Here is a 24,563-nt window from a genome sequence, read left to right on the forward strand (position 1 = left end):
AGGGATGACCTTCTGGAAAATGCTGTCTCTTCGCCCCGCCCCACCCCACCCCAGGAGGCCGAGCTCCTCTCCATTTCCCTCTCTGCCTCTTTCCTTTTCTTTTCTCCCGTTCCCCTCTTTTCCTCCCCCCTCCTTCCCTCCATGTCTCCCCACCCACTCTGTCTCTTCCAGCATGAGTCTTCTGCTCAGCCCTATCCATTCCCTGCCCTCCGTGCTGGCTGCACCCCTCTCTCCTCCTTGCTCCCTGGCAGAACCGGGTGAAGGCCGAGGCACTGGAGGAGGACAGCTGAGGAATGATGGATGTACATCAGGCTCAACTCTATGGTCCTCACTCTGGAGCAAGCGTCAGAGCCACTTGGAGGGCTGGTTAAAAAGTAGATGTAGATCGATTGCTGGGCTCTGCCCCCAGGGTCTCCAAGCCTCACCTCTGGGGTAGGGCCTGACCATTTGCAATCTAACCAGTTCCCAGGGGGTGCTACTGCTTCGGCTTTGAGAATCACTGGGCTAGCACGTTCTTCCTCCTGCTGGTGGTGATCTCAAACCCAATCGTTCATTTATTTTTCATTCATAGGACAATTCTTAGGTTATGACCAGGTACTGGGAACTAGGGTAGGGAGAGGGGGAAGAATACAATTAGAGGTGGGCCTTTCTTCTGGGAGCTCACATCCTGGAAGGAAAGTAAAACTAGGACACAAATAACTCATTGAGGGGAGGAAGAAATTACTGAACCAAAAACAGGTTCAAGTGAAGCTTTGTAGGATTTCTAAGAAGCAAGGGATTGCTCCTGGCAGGGGGAATGGGCAAGGCTGGTGGGGGGCATGGCATTTGAGCTGGGCCTTGGAGGATGGGTGAGATCTGACCTTGTGGCCATGAGGGGAATGGAAATTCTAAACGGAGGGAACAGCAGTACCAAATTGCTTAGAGGCGAAGAACATTGTTGGGGGATGGAGACCCTGGGGAAAGGGGAGAGGGAGCAGTACTCATTGTGACCCTGGTAGAAATCCAGGGTTCATGAAGGCTTGTAGTGAAAGATAAGGGAGAGAGCTAGGCTGCTGCAGGCCTCATTCCCGCACTATGCATTTGGGAGTTCATCTCCAAAATGGAGAAGCTCTAAGGAAACTCCATGGCTTCCTTGCTGGTTTCAAACCCGGATCATCCAGAGAGAGTTATGGATGAAGACCTCTGCACACCAGGAGGGGCAGAAGACTCACTTTTGCTGCTGCTGTTTGCTCTCCCTTAAGGCTGACATCACTGTCTTGCTGTCGCCCTCAGGAGGCATGGTCCCTCTGTTAACTGGGAGGGACTCACAGCTTTCCCCTTAGCCCCAAAGGCAGAGCTGCGTGGTCCAGGGACCAGAAGCCAAGGTGTCACCTGAGAGTTATTTAGAAGTGAGAGTCTGAGTCCCCATCCCAGACGTACTGAATTAAAATCTTCATTTTAACCAGACCCATGGGTGACTGCACATCAAAGTTTGAGAAGTGCTGGTTTAAACCAGACTTTACAAGAGCCGGGGATAACAAAAGAAAAATAGATAGGGTTACTGAGCACCCAGTAAAAATTTACTAACCCCGCCATATATTATATCACCCTCTCACTCTAAACCTCACCCTGTTTTATTTTCCTTCATCTCCATTGCCACCTGAAGTAGTCTATTTGAGTATTTGTTTCTCTAAGAGCCTCCATCACCTCCCAAGGTCCAAGAGAGCAGGCACTTCATCTGCTTTAATAGCTACTATGTTTCCAGCACTGAAAATAGTCTGGCAAATGGCAGGATGTCAAGAAATAGTCAATGAAAGAATGAATGAGTGGATGAATGAGCAGACAACCCCATGACCTGGGACACAGTCTGCGCAGCTCCCAGCGAACCTCTCTGTGGCAGAGGTCCGCCCCATTCCCCACCATCCTCCTCCCCCCAGCTCAGCGGCACCCCTGGGGTCTGCTGAGCCAGTTAGCCTCGTGTGCTTTTGAGACGCCTCAAAGTTGGAGTGCAAGAGAGCAGAGAGTGTGGATTCATGTGTTCCCTCCTCTGCTTGACTGAGGTCTGCTTTGCAGGCTCTATCGTCCCCCGAGAAGACCCACCTCTGCCCCAAAACTGCTCTCTGCCTCACAGCCCTCCCCTCCCCTCTGTGCACGGGAATTTTGTCCTCCTCCTTTAACACGAATTCCTTATCGCTGAACACAGCGCTCCAAACCTAACACCCTTTCCTCCCGCTCATGTGTGCCCTAGGGACATCAGTAGTTTGAGTTCACTGTTCTGCTTTTGCCACTCATTTTAGCAAGATTCTTCTATCAGATGGATTGTCATGAGGGAAGAGTTGAAAGGGAAAGGTAGCAGCTGGGGTGAGAAAGGATGAGAACTGGCACCAGTGGGGGTTCAGTGGTGGGGGGTGGCCCAGCCCTGCCCTCCTGCAGATTCAGACACGGAAATAGTCATCAGTGATGGTGCAGTGCGGCAACAGTGTTCACAGGCCAAACCTGAAGAGCTTCCTGGAGGAAGTGGGTCCAGGGCAACCCACAGGGAGGCTAGGGGTGCAAAAAAAGCATTCAGGAGACAGAAGGTTCTGCTTAGTTGGAGCAGAGGGTGTGCAGGGGCAGTGGATGGAGGTGAGGCCAGAAAGAGACACGAGGCCTCATGAGGGACATTAACAAGGGTGGCCAGGGGGATGCTAATGTGATCAGTTGGCTTTTGATAAGATCACCTCACTGTTTGAAGAGGGGAAAGGCGAAGGCAAGGGCCCCGGGAGGAGGGGAGCGCCCTGGTGCCTGGCTCCATTTCCATCTCTCCTGGCTCAGAGCGCCTTCCCCGCCCCCCATCTAGAGTCAAGACCCCTCCCCCGCCACCGGTTATGCTTTATCACACATTGTGTTTATTTTCTTCTAGGATTTACTCCATTAGGTAATTGTTTTGTTTATTTGTTTATTGTCCATGCTTTCTGTCGCACACAAGGCTCCATTCATGAGAACAGAACGTCTGTCTTATTCTCCATTGTATGCCAGCCCCACCCCCCAGTGCCTGGCACACAGGAGGTGGTCAATAAATATTTGTTGAATGAATGAAGACATGGATGGTATAGAGGCCATAGAGGTGGAAAGAAGTGGTTTGCGAGGTCTTTAGAGGTAGTGTCAACGGGAGGGTGACAGGCTGGAGGCGGAGGGTTAGATCAACAATGGTGCCCCAGGTTTCTGCTTTGAGCGATTGGGTAGATGGGATGTGGGGCTATTGGGGGAGGTGGGGGGGCTGAAATGGGAGCATTTTGGGTGAAATTAATGTATTCAGTTTGGGGCAGGTTGAGTTTGTGTGCCTGAGGGACATCTAGGTGGATTTGTGTAGGAGGCACTTCAGTAGAAGTATCCGGAGCTCAAAAGTGAGATGTGGCTTAAAAGGAGAGGAGAGGTCGACTGGAATGGTGATGCAGGGATAGGAAGAAAAGGGCTTGGCAACTGACAGACAAGGAGAAGGGGCAAGGAGAGGGCCAAGTAAACACGACTGCTTGATTTCTTTTAAGTGACGTATTCATGTAGAATATATTCAATATAGACGAATATAAAAAAAGAAGTAAATATCCCAAGATCCAGCACCACCCATGGGTCATGGTTACGTTTTGGTAACTGTTCTGGATCTCTCTCTCTTCTGGATGTCTCTGTTCTTCATTCTATATAACTGCACATTTACACTGATAGGCTCATATTATACACAACTGTTTTTGGAGCATGCATTTTTTCTTAACCATACGTCATGGAAATATTTCTGTGTTGATAGATATGGTTCTGCACCATCATTTTAAAGAGCTACATGGATTTCCTTTGTAGAAAGATACCATAACTCATTAACTGATCCCCCACAGACTGACACATAGATTGTTGCCAGTTTCTCAATATTATAAATAAAATTACGTGAACACCTGTGTCATCCTTCCTTGTCTCTTCATTTCCTGAGAGAATATTCCTAGAACATTCTACACTAGAATAGACAAACACTTACAATTTTGATATGCGTTGCCAAATTTCTCTCCAGAGAAACTGTCTTAATGTACACCCACACGTGACATGCGCGAGAGGGCTATTTTCCCCCTTGTCACTCTTTTCGGTGAAAATTATACCTTGTTGTCATGGGAATTTTTTCTTTTTATTGTTAATTTTTATTAAAGTTTTGTACATCCCAAATTTAAAGACTCATACATAATTCTGTAAGACTTAAAACAAACAAAAAAAGCATCCCCACTTTCACTCACCTTTCCCCATTCCTGATTTCCACTCCACAGAGGCAACAATTTTCAACGCTTTCACCCATTTTTTCTGGTATGTGTTCCATATTTTCAATAACACGATCATGCAGCATTTCTTGATTTTTAGTCACTGGTGTTATCTGATTGATTCCCTACTGTGGATGATGAGAACTATACTCTCTCCCACCAGCCTGTCCACCCCACCCCCACTGCTTTCCTTCTTCCATCCTCTCAATTTAGTTACATCACACATTTTGGCTAAGTCTTCACTCACTGCCTGCGTTAGCGACTCAAGTGAGTACTAGTCACTCCCAGCCGGGTCGCTACACATGCACTCTGTACTATTCTGCTTTCCCTTGAGTGTCATGTTCTGGTTTCCTTAGTTTTCGGTGTACCAGTCACCCATTCATCCCCAAACCCACTGCTGGAATTGTATGGATCTTCTCAACACGCCAGAACACACTGGCTGATCTCTCAGCTTCATCTTTTTCTTGGAGATGCACTTGGTGAAACCCCCCATGCCTGGTCCAGTCTAGGCTGGCCGCATCCCCAGTCTGAGGCCCAGACACCAGTCCTGGATGCCCCTCCACCGTCCTCCTGGAGCGTCCCTTCACCTGGAGGGGACTCTCCTGGTTGCACCCCTCTTTCCTGGAAATCCGGTTTTTCTCTTTCTCAATTTACTCTGTTGTTTTAGTCGAGCCTCCTGAGACAGGACACATGGGAGATGAATGTTTTTGAAATGTTGCATGTCCATAAATATCTTCATTCTGCTTCCAGACTTGATTGGTAGTTTGTCTATAGAAGTAATTTTCCCTTGGAAGTTTGAACACTTTATTCTGCTCTCTTTGTAACTTGTGGAGATGGTGTTCAGGAGTCAGTGCCATCCTGAGTTTTGATCCTTTACATTTGACCTGCGTTTTCTCTCTGGATAGGCTCTTCCTTCTGAACCACAATTTTCAAATTTCCAACTGGTGTGATTTGACGTGGCTCTTTTTTCATTTATTGTGCTGGGCACCTGGTGAGTCCTTTCATTTGAAAACAGGTGTCTTTCAATCCTTGGGAATTTTCTTGTAGAATTTCTTTTAAATTTCTTACTCTCAGCTATCTTGTTCTCTTGTTCTGGAACTACTCTATTTTGGATTTGAGATTTCCTGGCCAGATTCTCTCATTTTCATATATTTTCTTTCTTCTTTTCCATCTCCTTTGGGGGTTTTTGGTTATTCTTTCTGAGGGAGTTTCATAATTTATCTTCAACTTTTCCATTAGATTTTTAATTTCTGTTCTCAAATTTTTCATTTCTAAGAGCTTTTGTTTGTTTCCATTTTCAAAACCTGGGATCCTTGTCATCACTGCAGAACCCTTTCCTGACTCAAGGACTTGGTGATCTTTGGCCATCTGTTTATATTTAAGGGAGACACTAAAACACTGTTCAGAAGCTCCCGTAAGCAGAGAGAGCTTGCTGACAGGCAGGCTGCGCTGGAAGGGGACCTACCTGGGCCTTTTCACGGGAAGAATGATGACGGTCCATATCTGTAAGTCTTTTCTCTTGTCTTGGATGGTTTTACAAAAAGTCCTCTGGTCTTCCATGTGCTGCCTGGCAGCCAGCATCCCCAGCCAAGTGACAGGCCCACATCTGATAGGCCCAGGGCAAGAGTACAAATAAAGTCTCACATGCCACACGTCTAAAGATTATAAGCCAAGCTGCTCTGCCAGGCCTGCCTGCAGGGTCCACCCGGGACCTGTGCAGCCTGCTTGACCCAGAGCTTACAGGGGTGACGCCCTCCCCACCCGCCCCGCTGCTTGCAAACTGGAGTGTATAACGACCTGCTGGGGCTGGACATGCGTGTATCCGTTTCCCGGAGCTGCCATAACAATAGGAATTTACTGGAGGGATAAATTGGGAGATTGGGATGACATACAGACACTACTATATATAAAATAGATAACTGATAAGGACCTAGTGTATAGCACAGGGAACTCTACTCAGTACTCTGTAATGGCCTATATGGGAAAAGAATCTGAAAAAGAATAGATACATGTATATGTATGACTGAATCACCGTGCTGTACACCTGAAACTAACACAACATTGTAAATCAACTGTACTCTGATAAAAATTATTTTAAAAATACAGAAAATAAAAGAAATATTGATAGAAAAGGGGAAAAAAAATTAGAAATTTACTCTTTCGCAGTTCTGGAGGCCAGAAGTCCAAAACCTGCATATAGGCAGGGCCATGATCCTTTCAAAGGCTCTAGGGTGAATCCTTCTTTGCCTCTTCCAGCCTCGGGGGACTCCAGGTGTCTTTGGCTTATAGCTGCTTATCTCCAGTCTCTGCCTCTGTCTTCACGTGGCCTTCTCCTGCATGTTTCTCCTCTGTGCTTATGTGTCTCTGCTTATGTGCAAATCTCCCTCTGACTTTCTCTTGTAAGGACACCAGCCGTTGGCTTTAGGGCCCACTGTAAATCCTGGATGATCCCATCCCAAGATCCTTAACTTGATCACATCTGCAAAGACTCTATTTCCAAATAAGATCACAGTCATGGGTACCAGAGGTTAGGAATTGGCCATATCTTTGGGGGTGAGGGGGGACGTGGAGGGACATAGTTCAACCCACTGCAGCACGGAAACCAGGGAGGAGGACTGGTCCCATCGGACGCACCAAGGACCCGGGGTAGGAAGGGCCCCCCTGCACACCTTACCTCCTCACTTCTCAGACTCAGGATTTCCAGGCTGTTCTTAGCTCCTTCCAAACTACCCCACCGCAGTGGAGGGAGAGAGGCAGTGCGGTTACAAGGGGGACCCCATCTGCTTAGACACCAGCTTCGGATGGCCTGAGGGGGTGGGCAAATTAAAAACTCTATCTCTGATTTCCCAGGGCTGGGGCTGTTCTTTATTTCTGCCCTTCTCCCTCAACCCACCTGAGGGCCTCCGCCCTACACCAGCCCTCTTCTGTCAATTTCTACTCAACCAGCGACAAAACTTTCAAAATATTTTCTTAAGAGTTAGAAAAGACAAAAAAAGTTTTTGTGTTTCCAGGTTTGAGATGCACAGGGGCTTGTAGAGCAGGGCAATGCCCGTGGGGCCTGATAGAGGACGGGGCTGGGATCCCTCCTCCAGACACGGGCTTTCAATGCCTCCGCCCTCCCTCCCGGCTCCTGGGCCTCTGAGCCCCGTCCAATCGCCCTAGGGGTGGGGTGCAGGGGAGAACAACACAAAGCCTCCCACCACTCTTAACTGAACCTTCTGTTTTCACCCAGCTGCACCCACACTTCCAGAACTGCTAGGACCCCTCCACCCCTCATCCCTCCCAAGGGTCTTCAGCACAATCAGTCTTCTTTCACAAAGGCTTTTCCAAAGTTTTTACTAGTGAGTTGATACATCTTTTCATAAATGAGCCATTTATATTTCCTCTTTTATGAATTTCTTGTTCATGTGCCTTGCCCTTTGGAAATGTTTTGTCTCTTTTGGATTAAATTGTAAAAGCTCTTTTTCTATTCAGGTATTCACTTCTTGCCTTCACATATGTTATATCTTCTCCAGTTTAATTTGTCTTTCAAATATAGGTGATTTTAATGTATTTGATTTTTATGTCCTCAAAATTCATCAATTTTTTTACTTTACAATTTCTGGGCTCCACATCATACTTAGAAATGCCTTCTTCACTGCGTGATTATTAAAATATTTACCCATATTTACTTCTAGCCCTTTTAAGATTTTCCTTTTTACGTTTAAATATTTGATCCTTCTGAAGCCGGGTATGGATCCAGCTTTATATTTTTCCCAAATGACTAGCTAATGGTCTCAGCACCATTTATTGAACAATCATTTCTTTCTCACTGATTTCTCACTGCTTATCATATGTAGTTGGGTCTGTTCCTGGCCTCTGTGTTCTGTTCACTCCTCTGCCTTCTTGTTCCTGGGCCAGTAATGCTTTCAATTAATTTCTGTGGCTGTATTGTAGATTTCAGTGGCTGATAGGCCAAGTCTTTACTCTCTTCTTCTGAATTTTCCTGGCTATCCTTATACTTATCCTTCAGATAAGCATAAGTCTTAGTGTCATTTCAATTTCCAAAATAAATCCTCTTAAGATCCCAGATGGGCTTACATGCCAGAAAAAAATTGTCAAAAAGTAGATTCCACCCTAGAAAAAAATATTGTACTATAGGGAACTATTACTAGGAAAAAGATGTCTCTAAGCATATCATTATCATTTCCATCACCATCATAGTTTGCTTTTTCCCTAGGAAATAAGAATATTGTTTCAATATCACTTGATCTAAGGAAATTCTTAACTGTATCCAATATTTAGCAGAAATCTTTTCAGCTATAATTTCTACTCCCTAAGCTTTCCTGGTCTTCTGTAGAATAATTTATCATACTTCTTTTAAAATGACTTGAGAAACAGACTAACAGATATAGAAAACAAACTAGTGGTTACCCAAGTGGAAAGGGAGGTGGGAGGGCAAATTAGGGGTGTGGGATTAAGAGATACGAACTACTATGTATAAAATAGATAAGCAACGAGGTTATACTGTATAGCACAGGGAATTATAGCACTATCTTGTAATAACTTTAATGGAGTATAATCTATAAAATACTGAATCACTATGCTGTACACCTGAAACTAATATAATATGGTAAATCAACTATACTTCAGTAAAAAAAAAAGGCTTAGAATCTGATAGATAGTTACACATTTATGCCCAGGGCTATATTGCTTGTAAAAGTCAAAGGGAATTTATCTTCTCAACAAAAAACCCAGTTCCCTGTTTTAAGGTTATCTGAACAAAAAGCACTGTGAACCCAAAGATCTTGAATAGCAAAAAGAAAAGGACCCAGGGAGTCTTTGGTTACAACTTTTACTGAGATAATTGGCCCTTGGATGAAGCACCTTCTTACAAAACTCTCATCTATTGTCTTAATGATACTCACAGTACTCCAGTGAAGTAGACAAGAGCAGCTTTTATGTCAATCTCCAGTCTCTAAGAAGGAAATGGAGACAAACACAGGTTGGTGATGTGCCCTGGGTCACCCAAAGCCCCAATCAGCTCGATGTTTAGTGCTGGGTGTTGCTGGGTGGCTGCATGGCTCTTGGCTCCAAGCCTGTCCAGTGTTTTCTCCCCCAAAGCAGATGTCAGCCGAGTGAGCCGTATCAGACAAAGGAGGGGACTCGGGTACCGCTCTTCCCTGAGGGTTGCCGCTAGGGTTTTGCTCCTGGAAAGCAGCCTTGAGCCCAGGTGCCGTGACCTCCATTTGCATCTCAGGGACCACCTGGCGGGACCACCAGTGGGCAGAGAGCCTGGGAGAAGCTGCCAGCATCCCCTTCTGCCTCACCCACTTCCTCTCCTGGCATCATCCAGCCAGCCCTCGCGTTGTGCAGATACTGCCCAAGCCTCTGTTTAGCTGTATCACCTGGAGCTTTCGTCTCTCTTATAAGGGAACCCCTCCAGCCTCTGACCAAGGCATAGGTGTTTTACGGAACCGGTTGACCTCAAGTCAGAGAAAGCCTAGCCTGAAATATGGATGGCGCTGTTTCTTTCCATCTGTCAGAATTGCTTATGCCATTTGAAGAAAACAAAGGGGAAAAAGCTGGTTAATGTCAGATTTGTGTAACAAATGCTTTGTTTGCCTTCTCTTCTTTGCCATCATTAGGGATTTTTAGCTTTTGATGCTACTGGACTAGAGATTAAGCAACCTGTGTTCTCCATGAAGGTTATACGATGACGTATTTTCGAAGATTGGCCTTAAAGGCTTCAAATGACCCAATGTAGTGGATTAGCAGTGACCAACGGAAGGCAGGCAGCACGTGGGAACACTCTGTAGATCAGCCTAAAGCACTTCCTGGGGATGGTCTCTATGCTCTCCCGCTCAGTGTGCAAGGGCAAGGCCACATTACCCCGCTTCCCTGGGGTCAGTGTTTAAATTAAATTAACAGGAGGACACAAAAATGTTGCAAACAAGTAGCTGGTCAGCTCTGACTCTAAAACCTTGAACTTGGAGATGATATTTACTCATTGGCATCATTTAAGACACCAGCAAAACAGATGTTTTTTAGAGGTTCTCCAATTCACAGATCATATACCAGAAGCCAGGGTGACATTGCCCATTAGGAGGCCACTCCCTACAACCTTGACTGAATTGCCAAACAAAACCACAGGAATGGGGCCTCATCTGGTTCTCTGACCTTAGACAGAAGAATCAAGTATTTATTAATAGTGACCTGATTACTGTTTTGTTTAGGGTGTGTATGTGTATGTGTGTTTTAGTTCCATAAGCAAATATTTTATTAGCGCTTTCATCCTAAATTATTCCAGTACTAAGAAACATCACTCATTTTCATGGTTTGGGTTTCTCATGTAAAGCTGTAAAATGCAAGCTAAGAAAACAAGAAAAACTTGAGAAGGGCTCTTTTTATGTTTTTCAGGTCTCTCACACAAAGCTTTCTGCAGATGATGAGTGGAAGTAAGTGATTTGTATGTTTTTACAGCTGGTATACTAAAAATTAGACTTCCATCTTAACAGTTTGAGAAATTAAATGAAGCCATCATTTTACTTATAAATTTCCCAGGATAGAAGGTGGGTTAGCATGGCCATGTGTGCACAGTGATTGTATAGACCAAAACCACAGGGATTTCATCTGTTTTCTGCAGTAGGCTCCATGCAGTCCCACAAATGTGTATGTCCCTCAATATATGTCCTTATATGTCCTTGTCCTCTGAGGCACAAGACACATCTGGTTTTCTTTATAGGCTGTTTCCCCTGTGCTATGGTACCTACTGTGGGACCATTGGACCCCTATGGGCACCAAATGAAATAACAGTGAAATGTTCCTCCTTTTTTGCATTATGGTTATCAGTTATGAATGTATTCCTAATCAAAGTAGAAACATTTATTACATTTGTACACTACTTTATACTTTCCAAAGTACTTCCACATAAGTTAACCATCTGAGATGCATTTTACTGTATATGCACAAAATAGATTGATGTCATAAAGTGTATTTTGTTTGATATCTATGCAAGTCCTATTTTAGACTGATGATAAATTCACTCTTCTATCTACGTGGCCTAAGTTGAAGTCCACTCATTACAGAGAATATTAAATAGCTATTTGGGATTTGGGGCTGTAAAAACTATAACTAAGTGCTTGTACCCTTTTATTTTTTTTGCACTTCCCATTTCTTCAGAAGAATTAATATATTTTTTAAAGAGCTTCTAGAAATCATTCTCAGCTCGTAAGCTCAGCTTCCAACACAGAAACTAATAGCCATGTAATTTTATTCAGGTTGCTTACCTGATGTGGATTTCAGCTTCTTCATTTGATAAATGAAGGGGTCTCAGTACATCTATGGTACCTCCCAGCACTAACATTTTCAGATTCCATCTCAGAAAAGTTGAACTCAAGCAGGAATATTTATGAGGGTCTGTGGGCTCATTTCTGTGCATTCTCCAGCAGGGGGCACCCCTGGGATTTGGATGGGGCTCTTACTGAGGCAGCTCTGTAGAAATGCTGGTAAAGACAAAGACCCAGCCTAGGTACCCAACAAGTGCCTTTAGAAGGTCACAGAATGTTACCCTGGAGTGCTTTCTGATCAGTGCTCTAACTAAATACATATTGTGACCAGTCATAAGTGGACACTGAGAGATTTTGTGACTGATTGTTCCCCACTTGGGGTGAAAGATAATGCTAATCAATATTTATAAAGTAATTGATTGGCAAGATTCATACTTTTCCCCCTTTTCCCTAATCTTGATCCCGGACTGCTCTCTCCTCTAGGCCAGTGAATCCCAATCTTGGTTGCACCTTAAAATCACACAGGGAACTTTAAAAATTACTGATGCCTGGATACCATCCTGGAAATCTCTATCGGTTTGCTCAGGCTGCCATATCAAAGCACCACAGACTGGGTGCTATAACAACAGAAATCTATTTTCTCACAGACTGGAGGCTAGAAGTCTAAGATCCAGAGGTCGGCAGGCTTTGGTTTCTTCTAAGGCCTCTCTCCTTGGCTTGCAAGTGGCCACCTTCTCCCTGTGTCTTCACATGGTCTTCCCTGTGGGAGTCTGTGTCCTCACGTATAAGGACACCAGTCATGTTGGATTAGGACCTGTCCTAACGACCTCATTTACCTTAATTGCCTCCTTAAAGACCCCCTCTCCAAACACAGTCACATTCTGAGGTCCTAGGGGTTAGGACTTCAACATATGAATTTTGAGGGGACCCAGTTCAGCCCAGAACACCCAGCAATGCTCATTTCATTGATCTGGGGTCCAGCCTGGGCACTGTGATTTTTAAAAGCTCCCTAGTGATTTCCAACTCACAGACCAGGTCAGGAGCCTCTGCTCTAGACTCTCTTAGAGACCACTTCTGCTGTAGGAAGTTAAACCAGATGACATAATATTTTAGTGGTTTTCTCTACCACTGTATAAAATTAAGAGTCCAACTAAACACTGAAGCATTTAGCCATCCTCTGAATGTTTGTGCCTAAGATAATACTTAGGTCTCGTCTTTCTCCTTATAATGAAAATGATTTATACAACTCAGGAGTTTTCTGTAGCCCCACGGATAACATTCTCTTCACAGGCACCATCTGCAGGATATCCTTGTACTTGAGAATGTTAGCAATTACTTGAAATTACCAATATTTGACTGGGGTTTTTTTTTACTTTCAAAAATGGCAATTTTATATGATTCAACCTAATAGCAATTATTATTCCTCATATAGGTACAAATAAAATATATATGTGCTTTGCAGTTTTAGACCAATCCTGTGAGGTACAGAGGGATCATTATTTGAGATCTGCAAATGAGGAAACTGAGGCTCGGGTAGAATAAGTGACTTTCCCAAGGCGATCCACATGGCAGATCAGGGGCTAGAACCCAGGTCTTCCCAGGGCCCATCAGTGAGCTTTTGGCCCCATCACTTTCCTTGAAAGGACAAGGCTGAGGCCAAAAGCACATGGGAAAGCTAAGGGCTGAGAGGAATTGGTTTTGCTGACAAACTCAGGCTCCTCCTCTCAGCTGTCCCTTCCCCAAGCCCAAGAGAAAGGGAGGAACCAAGAAGGACTTTGGAAAACTTTGTAATCAAAGCTTCAAAAACCCTACATTTGAAATTCCCAGTTGCTTCTTATGAGTCCCACTTATTTTTCTTGTTCTGCTAAATGTGCAAGAGTTGAGGGCTTTTTCAGCTGACCTCCTTTGCTGGTTCCAGCCTGCAGCAGGAGAGGATGTACAGGATGCACCGGGGCCATGAGTCCATGCACATGGAGATGATCTTGATCTTCCTCTGTGCCCTGGTCATCGCCCAGATAGTGCTGGTGCAGTGGAGACAGAAGCATGGTCATTCCTACCATGTGAGTCAACCCGGGGGCCGCTGAAAGCCTGCTCCTCTTCCCATCACATCCCTCCTTTGTTACCATTTTGAAGGAAATGGTTTGGTTTAAGTTGGTGGCTCTCAACCCAGTACAGTTTTGCTCCCGGGAGCAACATCTGGAAACATTTGTGATGGTCACGTCTTAGCGGGAGGGAAGGGGGGATAGGAGCTGCTACTGGAATGTAGTGGGTAGAGGCCAGGGATGCCGCTGAAACTGCACAGGACAGTTCCTCATGACAAAAATGTCAATAGTGTCAAGGCTGAGAAACCCTGCTTTAAGTAACCCAATTTTCCTTTTGGGCATGAACTACTTCTGCCAGTGGCCCAGGACAGGAGGATTAGGCATGGCAGAAACAAAAGACTGAGTCTGTCTAACTTTGCTTCATTAGCAATAAACTGTCTTGGCATTGATGGTTTCCATATCCAAGGAAGCGTGATAAGGCAGACACTGCGCTGACCTTGGCCACACAGAGCAGGATCCCGTTGTCACAGACCAATCCCACCCAAGCATGCTCACTGGAGCCTTCCCATCTCATGGCCTCAGAGTCATACCCTGGGCTTGTTGGACCTGAGACCAGGCCACTGCAATGTGGAGAGCAGTGGTGCTCACATCTCAGGGTGCATCAGAATCACCTGGTGGGCTCCTTAAATCAGATTCCCAGGTCCTACCCCCAGAGTTCTTGATTCAATAGGGGCCAAATAATTTGCACATCGAACAAGTTCCCAGGTGGTACTGATGCTACTGGTCCTGGGACCGCATGCTGAGAACCAATGGTTTAGACCTGAGTATGGCCTGAGTGGAGAAACGTTGCAGAGGAGAAAGGTCCTCAATTAACGCTCTCCATGGTTCGGGTCTTGGACTGGTCGTTGTATAAGAAGACTTGCCTGTGACATATGAAGGGCTGGCTTAGACCAGTATTTTATTTTCTTTTTACCCATCATAAATATTACTTCCTACATAGCATGGGATCTAAAGGAATTCTTTTGAGTTCCCTATAATATGTAAATTTAGGTAATTTTGAACATTTATTTAGAAAGGGGAATCTTGGGGCGAGGGGGTTTGTTTGTTTTTTAAGCAAATGCATCCATGTGCTGCCATGTCACCACTGCCTTGTCAATTAAAATGAACATCCTCTATATTCCACTTGGACAAATTTTCTTCAATGAAGGAGACGAGACTCAAACCTCATTAGTTACCTTATATCAAAGAAAAGCCCCTTAAATATACGGTTTCCTTATCTTCAAAATGGAAATACCTAACATAGAATTTCTAGAGTCCTTAAGAAGAAACCTGGATTCTTAATGAAAAGGTTCATAGCCCTGTTCCATCCTTCCTTTATAACTGTTAATTACCTCTGGATTAGATTTTTTTTTTAAGTTCCGTTTCCATGATGACACAGGTGTGGATTTTACATAGAAAGAAATCCCCCTTGAAAGGAAACACCACATGAGCCAACTGACTTGCACTGTGTCCCACCACTCCTCTGCTATTTTTATTTGATGATTTTTGAGGTACTTACTCCAAAAAGAATCTGTCCTTGTCTTGTATTTGACGAAGTTGCTCATGTGTCAACTCTTTGAAGCAAATGCATCCATGTGCTGCCATGGCACCATTGCCTTGTCAATTAAAATGAACACACTCTATATTCCACTTGGACAAATTTTCTTCACTGCGTCCATCAATGTGGAGTTCACACACTGGCTATACCACAGATACACCTGCCCATGAGTCAGAGGCCCCTTGAAGGGCTTGTTGCCATTGGAGGTTCCAACCCTTGGTGGCTCAGGCTACGACTGTTGGTTAGCTGGAGTGGTCTGCCCAAGTTGTTTCCTGTTGTTCACTACACAAGTTGTACTGCCTAGAATGCCTCTCCAGGGACGTTGCTTTTGACTGTGCTCCACTCCCCCCCCCCCCAAAGCTAGACTCCCTTAGACACCCCACTTCTCCCTGAGGTTCCTGTTTCTGTGTCCTTCTGTCACACAGCTGTGCTATTTTATGGCTACCCAGAGGGCCTCTGTGGTCCTAAGGATACCTTGGAGGTAACCAGGTGACTGTGATTGTGGAATCTCTTAAGATGACCTAGTCTGGCACTTTGACAAAGCCAGGAGTCTAAAGATGCTCTCAGGGGTCAAGGACAGATTTGGGTGTCATTGGAACTGTGGTGCCATTGGAACTGTTCTGGGTTGGCTCATAGATACAGCTGAAAATACAGTGGAGTATTTTCTACTTCTTTGCCCATCTGTCCATCTATTACTGTATTGCCCCAAAGGAACAGGTGGAGTAGCCCCCGTCCCCTGCATGTCTCTGATGACAATCTTTGGCTCAAGGTGAGATCCAGCACATGAGGCTGAGCTTTCCCCATGCTGCGGCCTTGACATTGCCCCATGCTGTGCATCCCTACTTGGAGGTTCACTACAAGAGCCAACATCAGAACTCAGCCATTTCAGTAACTCTTGGTGACATCTGCAAACATTGGGCCTGGAAATGGTTCCCAGAGCACCAGTAGCTTATTCCAGCACTGGTTTCCAGCTTTTTTATTGTGCTCTGCATGAACTGTATCCAAAAACCTGAACCTAATACACTGCTCAGTTTAATATCTTTGGGATGGAATTTGCTGAACATGTTTCCACAAAAGCTGACCTAAATAGCCTTATCATCCAAGAATAACCTAACTTTTAACTTGTTTCTCTTGCCATTTAAGATTATGTAGGACCTACCAGAGCTAGAGCTTTGAACATGTTCATGAGGTTCCTGGCTCTTTTCTTTTTTTTTTATTTTTATTTTTTTTAATTTTTACATCTTTTTTTTAACATCTTTATTGGATATAAACGCTTTATAATGTTGTGTTAGTTTCTGCTGTATAACAAAGTGAATCAGCTATACGTATACATATATCCCCATATCCCCTCCCTCTTGTGTCTCCCTCCCACCCTCCCTATCCCACCCCTCTAGGTGGTCACAAAGCACTGAGCTGATCTCCCTATGCTATGTGGCTGCTTCCCACTAGCTATGTATTTTACATTTGGTAGTGTATATAGGTCCATGCCACTCTCTCACTCCGTCCCAGCTTACCCTTCCCCCTCCCTGTGTCCTCAAGTCCATTCTCTATGTCTTTATCTTTATTCCTGTCCTACCCCTAGGTTCTTCAGAACCTTTTTTTTTTTTTTTTTTTGGATTCCATATATATGTGTTAGCATACAATATTTGTTTTTCTCTTTCTGACTTACTTCACTCTGTATGACAGACCCTAGGTCCATCCACCTCACTACAAATAACTAAGTTTCGTTTCTTTTTATGGCTCAGTAATATTCCATTGTATATATGTGCCACATCTTCTTTATCCATTCATCTGTTGATGGACACTTAGGTTGCTTCCATGTCCTGGCTATTGTAAATAGTGCTGCAGTGAACATTATGGTACATGACTCTTTTTGAATTATGGTTTTCTCAGGGTATATGCCCAGTAGTGGGATTGCTGGGTCGTATGGTAGTTCTATTTTTGGTTTTCTAAGGAAGCTCCATACTGTTCTCCATAGTGGCTGTATCAATTTACATTCCTACCAACAGTGCAAGAGGGTTCCCTTTTCTCCACACCCTCTCCAGCATTTATTGTTTCTAGATTTTTTTGATGATGGCCATTCTGACCGTTGTGAGCTGATACCTCATTGTAGTTTGATTTGCATTTCTCTAATGACTAGTGATGTTGAGCATCATTTCATGTGTTTGTTGGCAATCTGTATATCTTCTTTGGAGAAATGTCTATTTAGGTCTTCTGCCCATTTTTGGATTGGGTTGTTTGCTTTTTTGATATTGAGCTACATGAGCTGCTTGTATATTTTGGAGATTAATCCTTTGTCAGTTGCTTCATTTGCAAATATTTTCTCCCATTCTGAGGGTTGTCTTTTGGTCTTGTTTATGGTTTCCTTTGCTATGCAAAAGCTTTTAAGTTTCATTAGGTCCCATTTGTTTATTTGTGTTTTTATTTCCATTTCTCTAGGAGGTGGGTCAAAAAGGATCTTGCTGTGATTTATATTATAGAGTGTTCTGCCTATGTTTTCCTCTACTAGTTTTATAGTGTCTGGCCTTACATTTAGGTCTTTAATCCATTCTGAGTTTATTTTTGTGTATGGTGTTAGGGAGTGTTCTAATTTCATTCTTTCACATGTAGCTGTCCAGTTTTCCCAGCACCACTTATTGAAGAGGCTGTCTTTTCTCCACTGTATATTCTTGCTTCCTTTATCAAAGATAAGATGACCATATGTGCATGGGTTTATCTCTGGGCTTTCTATCCTGTTCCAATGATCTATATTTCTGTTTTTGTGCCAGTACCATACTGTCTTGATTACTGTAGCTTTGTAGTATAGTCTGAAGCCAGGGAGCCTGATTCCTCCAGCTACATTTTTCTTTCTCAAGATTGCTTTGGCTATTCAGGGTCTTTTGTGTTTCCATACAAATTGTCATATTTTTTGTTCTAGTTCTGTGAAAAGTGGCATTAGTAGTTTGAAAGGGATTGCATTGAATCTGTAGATTGCTTTGGGTAGTATAGTCATTTTCACAATGTTGATTCTTCCAGTCCAAGAACATGGAATATCTCTCCATCTGTTTGTACCATCTTTAATTTCTTTCATCAGTGTCTTATAGTTTTCTGCATACAGGTCTTTTGTCTCCTTAGGTAGGTTTATTCCTAGGTATTTTATTCTTTTTGTTGCAATGGTAAATGGGAGTGTTTCCTTAAGTTCTCTTTCAGATTTCTTATCATTAGTATATAGGAATGCAAGAGATATTTCTGTGCATTAATTTTGTAAACTGCTACTTTATCAAATTCATTGTTTAGCGCTAGTAGTTTTCTGGTAGCATCTTTAGGATTCTCTATGTATAGTATTATGTCATCTGCAAACAGTGACAGTTTTACCTCTTTTCCAATTTCGATTCCTTTTATTTCTTTTTCTTCTCTGATTGCTCTGGCTAAAACTTCCAAAACTATGTTGAATAATAGTGGTGAGAGTGGGCAACATTGTCTTGTTCCTGATCTTAGTTGAAATGGTTTCAGTTTTTCACCATTGAGAACGATGTTGGCTGTGAGTTTGTCATATATGGCCTTTATTATGTTGAGGTAGGTTCCCTCTATGCCTACTTTCTGGAGGGTTTTTTATCATAAATTGGTGTTGAATTTTGTCAAAAGCTTTTTCTGCATCTATTGAGATTATCATATGGTTTTTATCCTTCAGTTTGTTAATTTGGTGTATCACATTGATTGATTTGCCTATACTGAAGAATCCTTGCATTCCTGGGATAAACCCCACTTGATCATGGTGTATGATCCTTTTAATGTGCTGTTGGATTCTGTTTGCTAGTATTTTGTTGAGGATTTTTGCACCTATGTTCATCAGTGATATTGGCCTGTAGTTTTCTTTTTTTGTGACATCTTTGTCTGGTTTTGGTATCAGGGTGATGGTGGCCTCGTAGAATGAGTTGGGGAGTGTTCCTCCCTCTGCTATATTTTGGAAGAGTTTGAGAAGGATAGGTGTTACCTGTTCTCTAAATGTTTGATAGAATTCACCTTTGAAGCCATCTGGTCCTGGACTTTTGTTTGTTACAAGATTTTTAATCACAGTTTCAACTTCAGTGCTTGTGATTGGTCTGTTTATAGTTTCTATTTCTTCCTTGTTCAGTCTCAGAAGGTTGTCCTTTTCTGAGAATTTGTCCATTTCTTCCAGGTTGTCCATTTTATTGGCATATAGTTGCTTTTAGTAAACTCTCATGATCCTCTGTATTTCTGCAGTGTCAGTTGTTACTCATCCTTTTTCATTTCTAATTCCGTTGACTTGAGTCTTTTCCCTTTTTTTCTTGATGAGTCTGGCTAATGGTTTATCGATTTTGTTTATCTTCTCAAAGAACCAGCTTTTAGTTTTATTGATCTTTGCTATTGTTTCATTTCTTTTTCCTTTATTTCTGATCTGATTTTTATGATTTCTTTCCTTCTGTTAATTTTGGGGTTTTTTTGTTCTTCTTTCTCTGATTGCTTTAGGTGTAAGGTTAGGTTGTTTATTTGATATTTTTCTTGTTTCTTGAGGTAGGATTGTATTGCTATAAACTTACCTCTTAGAACTGCTTTTGCTGCATCCCATAGGTTTTGGGTCATCATGTTTTTATTGTCATTTGTTTCTAGGTATATTTTTATTTCCCTTTGATTTCTTCAGTGATCTCTTGCTTATTTAGTAGTGTATTGTTCAGCCTCCATGTGTTCGTATTTTTTACAGTTTTTTTTTTCCTGTAATTGATATCTAGTCTCACAGCACTGTGGTCAGAAAAGATATTTGATACAATTTCAATTTTCTTAAATTTACCAAGGCTTGATTTGTGACCCAAGAAATGAACTATCATGGAGAATGTTCCATGAGCACTTAAGAAAGTGTATTCTGTTGTTTTTGGATGGAATGTCCTATAAATATCAATTAAGTCCATCTTGTTTAATGTATCATTTAAAGCTTGTGTTTCCTTATTTATTTTCATTGTGGATGATTGGTCCATTGGTGAAAGTGGGGTGTTAAAGTCCCCTACTATGATTGTGTTACTATTGATTTCCCCTTTTATGGCTGTTAGCATTTGCCCTATGTATTGAGGTGTTCCTATGTTGGGTGCATAAATATTTACAATTGTTATATCTTCTTCTTGGATCAATCCCTTGATCATTATGTAGTGTCCTTCTTTGTCTCTTGTAATAGTCTTTATTTTAAAGTCTATTTTGTCTGATATGAGAATTGCTACTCCAGCTTTCTTTTGCTTTCCATTTGCATGGAATATCTTTTTCCATTCCCTCACTTTCAGTCTGTATGTGTCCTTAGGTCTGAAGTGGGTCTCTTATAGACAGCATATATACGGGTCCTGTTTTTGTATCCATTCAGCCAATCTGTGTCTTTTGGTTGGAGCATTTAATCCATTTACATTTAAGGTAATTACGATATTTATGTTCCTATTACCATTTTCTTAATTGTTTTGGGTTTGTTATTGTAGGTCTTTTCCCTCTCTTGTGTTTCCTGCCTAGAGAAGTTCCTTTAGCATTTGTTATAAAGCTGTTTTGGTGATGATGAATTCTCTTAGCTTTTGCTTGTCTGTAAAGGTTTTAATTTCTCTGTCGAATCTGAATAAGATCCTTGCTGGGTAGAGTAATCTTGGTTGTAGGTTCTTCCCTTTCATCACTTTAAATATGTCCTGCCACTCCCTTCTGGCTTGCAGTTTCTGCTGAAAGATCAGCTGTTAACCTTATGGGGATTCCCTTGTATGTTAACAAATTGCCTTTCCCTTTCTGCTTTTAATATTTTTTCTTTGTATTTAATTTTTGATAGTTTGATTAATATGTGTCTTGGCATGTTTCTCCTTGGATTTATCCTGTATGGGACTCTCTGTGCTTCCTGGACTTGACTATTTCCTTTCCCATGTCAGGGAAGTTTTCAACTGTAATCTCTTCAAATATTTTCTTAGTTCCTTTCTTTTTCTCTTCTTCTTTTGGGACCCTGATAATTCAAATGTTGGTGCATTTAATGTTGTCCAAGAGGTCTCTGAGACTGTCCTCAATTCTTTTCATTCTTTTTTCTTTATTCTGCTCTGCAGTAGTTATTTCCACTATTTTATCTTCCAGGTCACTTATCCGTTCTTCTGCCTCAGTTATTCTGCTATTGATTCCTTCTAGAGAATTTGTAATTTCATTTATTGTGTTGTTCATCATTGTTTGTTTGCTCTTTAGTTCTTCTAAGTCCTTGTTAAACCTTTCTTGTATTTTCTCCATTGTATTTCCAAGATTTTGGATATCTTTACTATCATTACTCTGAACTCTTTTTCAAGTAGACTGCCTATTTCCTCTTCATTTGTTTGGTCTGGTGGGTTTTTACTTTGCTCCTTCATTTGCTGCATATTTCTCTGTCTTCTCATTTTGCTTAACTTACTGTGTTTGGGGTCTCCTTTTCACAGGCTGCAGGTTCATAGTTCCCGTTGTTTTTGGTGTCTGCCCCCAGTGGCTAAGGTTGGTTCAGTGGGTTGTGTAGGCTTCCTGGTGGAGGGGACTAGTGCCTGTGTTCTGGTGGATGAGGCTGGATCTTGTCTTTCTGGTGGGCAGGACCACGTCCAGTGGTGTGTTTTGTGGTGTCTGTGAACTTATGATTTTAGGCATCCTCTCTGCTAATGGGTGTGGTTGTGTTCCTGTCTTGCTAGTTTTGTAGCATAGGATGTCCAGCACTGTAGCTTGCTGGTTGTTGAGTTGAGCTGGGTCTTAGCGTTGAGATGGTGATCTCTGGGAGAGCTTTCGCCATTTGATATTACGTGGAGGCAGGAAGTCTCTGGTGGTCTAATGTCCTGAACTCAGCTCTCCTACCTCAGAGGCACAGGCCTGACACCCAGCCAGAACATCAAGACCCTGTCAGCCACATGGCTCAGAAGAAAAGGGAGAAAAAATGAAGGAAAGAAAGAAAAAATAATAATAAAAACAAAGTTATTAAAATAAAAAAATTATTAAAAATAAAAAAATTAAAAAGTAATAAAAAAAAGAAAAAAGAAAGAAAGAAGAGAGCAACCAGACCAAGAAACAAATCCACCAATGATAACAAGTACTAAAAACTATCCTTAAAAAAAAAGGACAGGCAGAACCCTAGGTCAAATGGTAAAAGCAAAGCTATACAGACAAAATCACACAAAGAAGCATACACATACACACCCACAAAAAGAGAAAAAGGAAAAAACTATGTATATCTATATATTTTTAAAAAGGAAGAGAGCAACCAAATCAATAAACAAATCTACCAAAGATAATAAACTCTAAATACTAAACTAAGATAAACCTAAAACCAGAAACCAGTCAGTCGCACACAGCAAACCCCAAGTCTACAGTTGCTCCCAAACTCCACCGCCTCAATTTTGGGATGATTCATTGTCTATTCAGGTATTCCACATATGCAGGGTACATCAAGTTGATTGTGGAGATTTAATCTGCTTCTCCTGAGGCTGTTGGGGGAAATTTCCCTTTCTCTTCTTTGTTTGCACAGCTCCTGGGATTCAGCTTTGGATTGGCCCCGCTTCTGTATGTAGGTCACCTGAGGGCATCTGTTCCCCCCCAGACAGGACAGGGTTAAAGTAGCAGCTGATTAGGGGACTCTGGCTCACTCAGGCCTGGGGAAGGGAGGGGTATGGAATGTGGAGTGAGTGGCAGAGGGCAGCATGACGTTGCAACAGCATGTGGCGCACCATGTGTTCTCTCAAGGAAGTTGTCCCTGGATCATGGGACCCTGGCAGTGGCAGGCTGCACAGGCTCTCGGGTGGGAAAGTGTGGATAGTGACCTGTGCTTGCACACAGTCTTCTTGGTGGCTGCAGCAGCAGCCTTAGCATCTCATGCCCATGTCTGGTGTCTGCACTGATAGCCGCAGATCGTGCCCATCTCTGAAGTTCATTTAGGTGGTGCTCTGAATCCCCTCTCCTCGTGCATGCTAAAACAGTGGTCTCTTGCCTCTTAGGCAGTTCCAGACATTTTCCCAGACTCCCTCCCGGCTACCTGTGGTGCACTAGCCCCCTTCAGGCTGTGTTCACGCAGCCAACCCCAGTCCTCTCCCTGGGATCTGACCTCCGAAGCCCGAGCCTCAGCTCCCAGCCCCCACCCGTCCTGGCGGGTGAGCAGACAAGCCTCTCAGGCTGGTGAGCGCTCGTCGGTACAGATCCTCTGTGCGGGAATCTCTCCGCTTTGCCCTCTGCACCCCTGTTGCTGTGCTGTCCTCCATGGGTCCGAAGCTTCCCCACCACCACCCACCGTCTCCGCCAGTGAAGAGGCTTCCTAGTGTATGGAAACTTTTCCTCCTTCACAGCTCCTTCCCCAAGGTTCAGGTCCCGTCCCTATTCTTTTGTCTCTGTTTTTTCTTTTTTCTTTTGCCCTACCCAAGTACGTGGGGAGTTTCTTGCCTTTTGGGAAGTCTGAGGTCTTCTGCCAGTGCTCAGTACGTGTTCTGTAGGAGTTGTTCCACATGTAAATGTATTTCTGATGTATTTGTGGGGAGGAAGGTGATCTCCATGTCTTACTCCTCTGCCATCTTGAAGGTCTCCTCTCTGTCCTCAATTCTTTTCATTCTTTTTTCTTTATTCTCTTCTGTGATAGTTATTTTCACTATTTTATCTTCCAGGTCACTTATCCGTTCTCCTGCCTCAGTTATTCTGCTATTGATTCCTTCTAGAGAATTTGTAATTTCATTTATTGTGTTGTTCATCATTGTTCGTTTGTTCTTTAGTTCTTCTAGGTCCTTGTTAAACCTTTCTTGTATTTTCTCCATTCTATTTCCAAGATTTTGGATATCTTTACTATCATTACTCTGAATTCTTTTTCAGGTAGACTGCCTATTTCCTCTTCATTTGTTTGGTCTGGTGGATTTTTACTTTGCTCCTTCATTTGCTGCGCATTTCTCTGTCTTCTCATTTTGCTTAACTTACTGTGTTTGGGGTCTCCTTTTCACAGGCTGCAGGTTCATAGTTCCCGTTGTTTTTGGTGTCTGCCCCCAGTGGCTAAAGTTGGTTCAGTGGGTTGTGTAAGCTTCCTGGTGGAGGGGACTAGTGCCTATGTTCTGGTGGATGAGGCTGGATCTTGTCTTTCTGGTGGGCAGGACCACGTCCAGTGGTGTGTTTTGGGGTGTCTGTGAACTTATTATGATTTTAGGCAGCCTCTCTGCTAATGGGTGTGGTTGTGTTCCTGTCTTGCTAGTTGTTTGGCATGAGGTGTCCAGCACTGGAGCTTGCTGGGCATTGAGTGGAGCTGGGTCTTAACTTTGAGATGGAGATCTCTGGGGAGGGCTGTCACCGACTGGTATTACATGGGACCAGGAGGTCTCTGGTGGTCCAATGTCCTGGACTTGGCCATCCCACCTCAGAGGCTCAGGCCTGACACCCGGCTGGAGCACCAAGACCCTGTCAGCCACACGGCCAGGTACATGGG

At 43.2% G+C, this 24,563-nt stretch overlaps 1 protein-coding gene across 1 annotated transcript in view; it reads left to right on the top strand.

Annotated features, from left to right (window-relative positions):
* The first annotated feature begins 2,439 nt into the window (after window positions 1-2,439).
* The window catches only part of RNF175 (ring finger protein 175), a 73,425-nt gene continuing 51,301 nt past the window's right edge, over window positions 2,440-24,563 (top strand). Inside the window, 3 exon segments of the mRNA XM_061191032.1 lie at window positions 2,440-2,496; window positions 10,653-10,690; window positions 13,440-13,581. Coding sequence (XP_061047015.1) covers window positions 2,440-2,496; window positions 10,653-10,690; window positions 13,440-13,581 — 237 coding nt within the window.

The sequence above is a fragment of the Eubalaena glacialis genome, chromosome 5 (assembly GCF_028564815.1).
Source record: "Eubalaena glacialis isolate mEubGla1 chromosome 5, mEubGla1.1.hap2.+ XY, whole genome shotgun sequence".
Lineage (NCBI taxonomy): Eukaryota > Metazoa > Chordata > Mammalia > Artiodactyla > Balaenidae > Eubalaena > Eubalaena glacialis.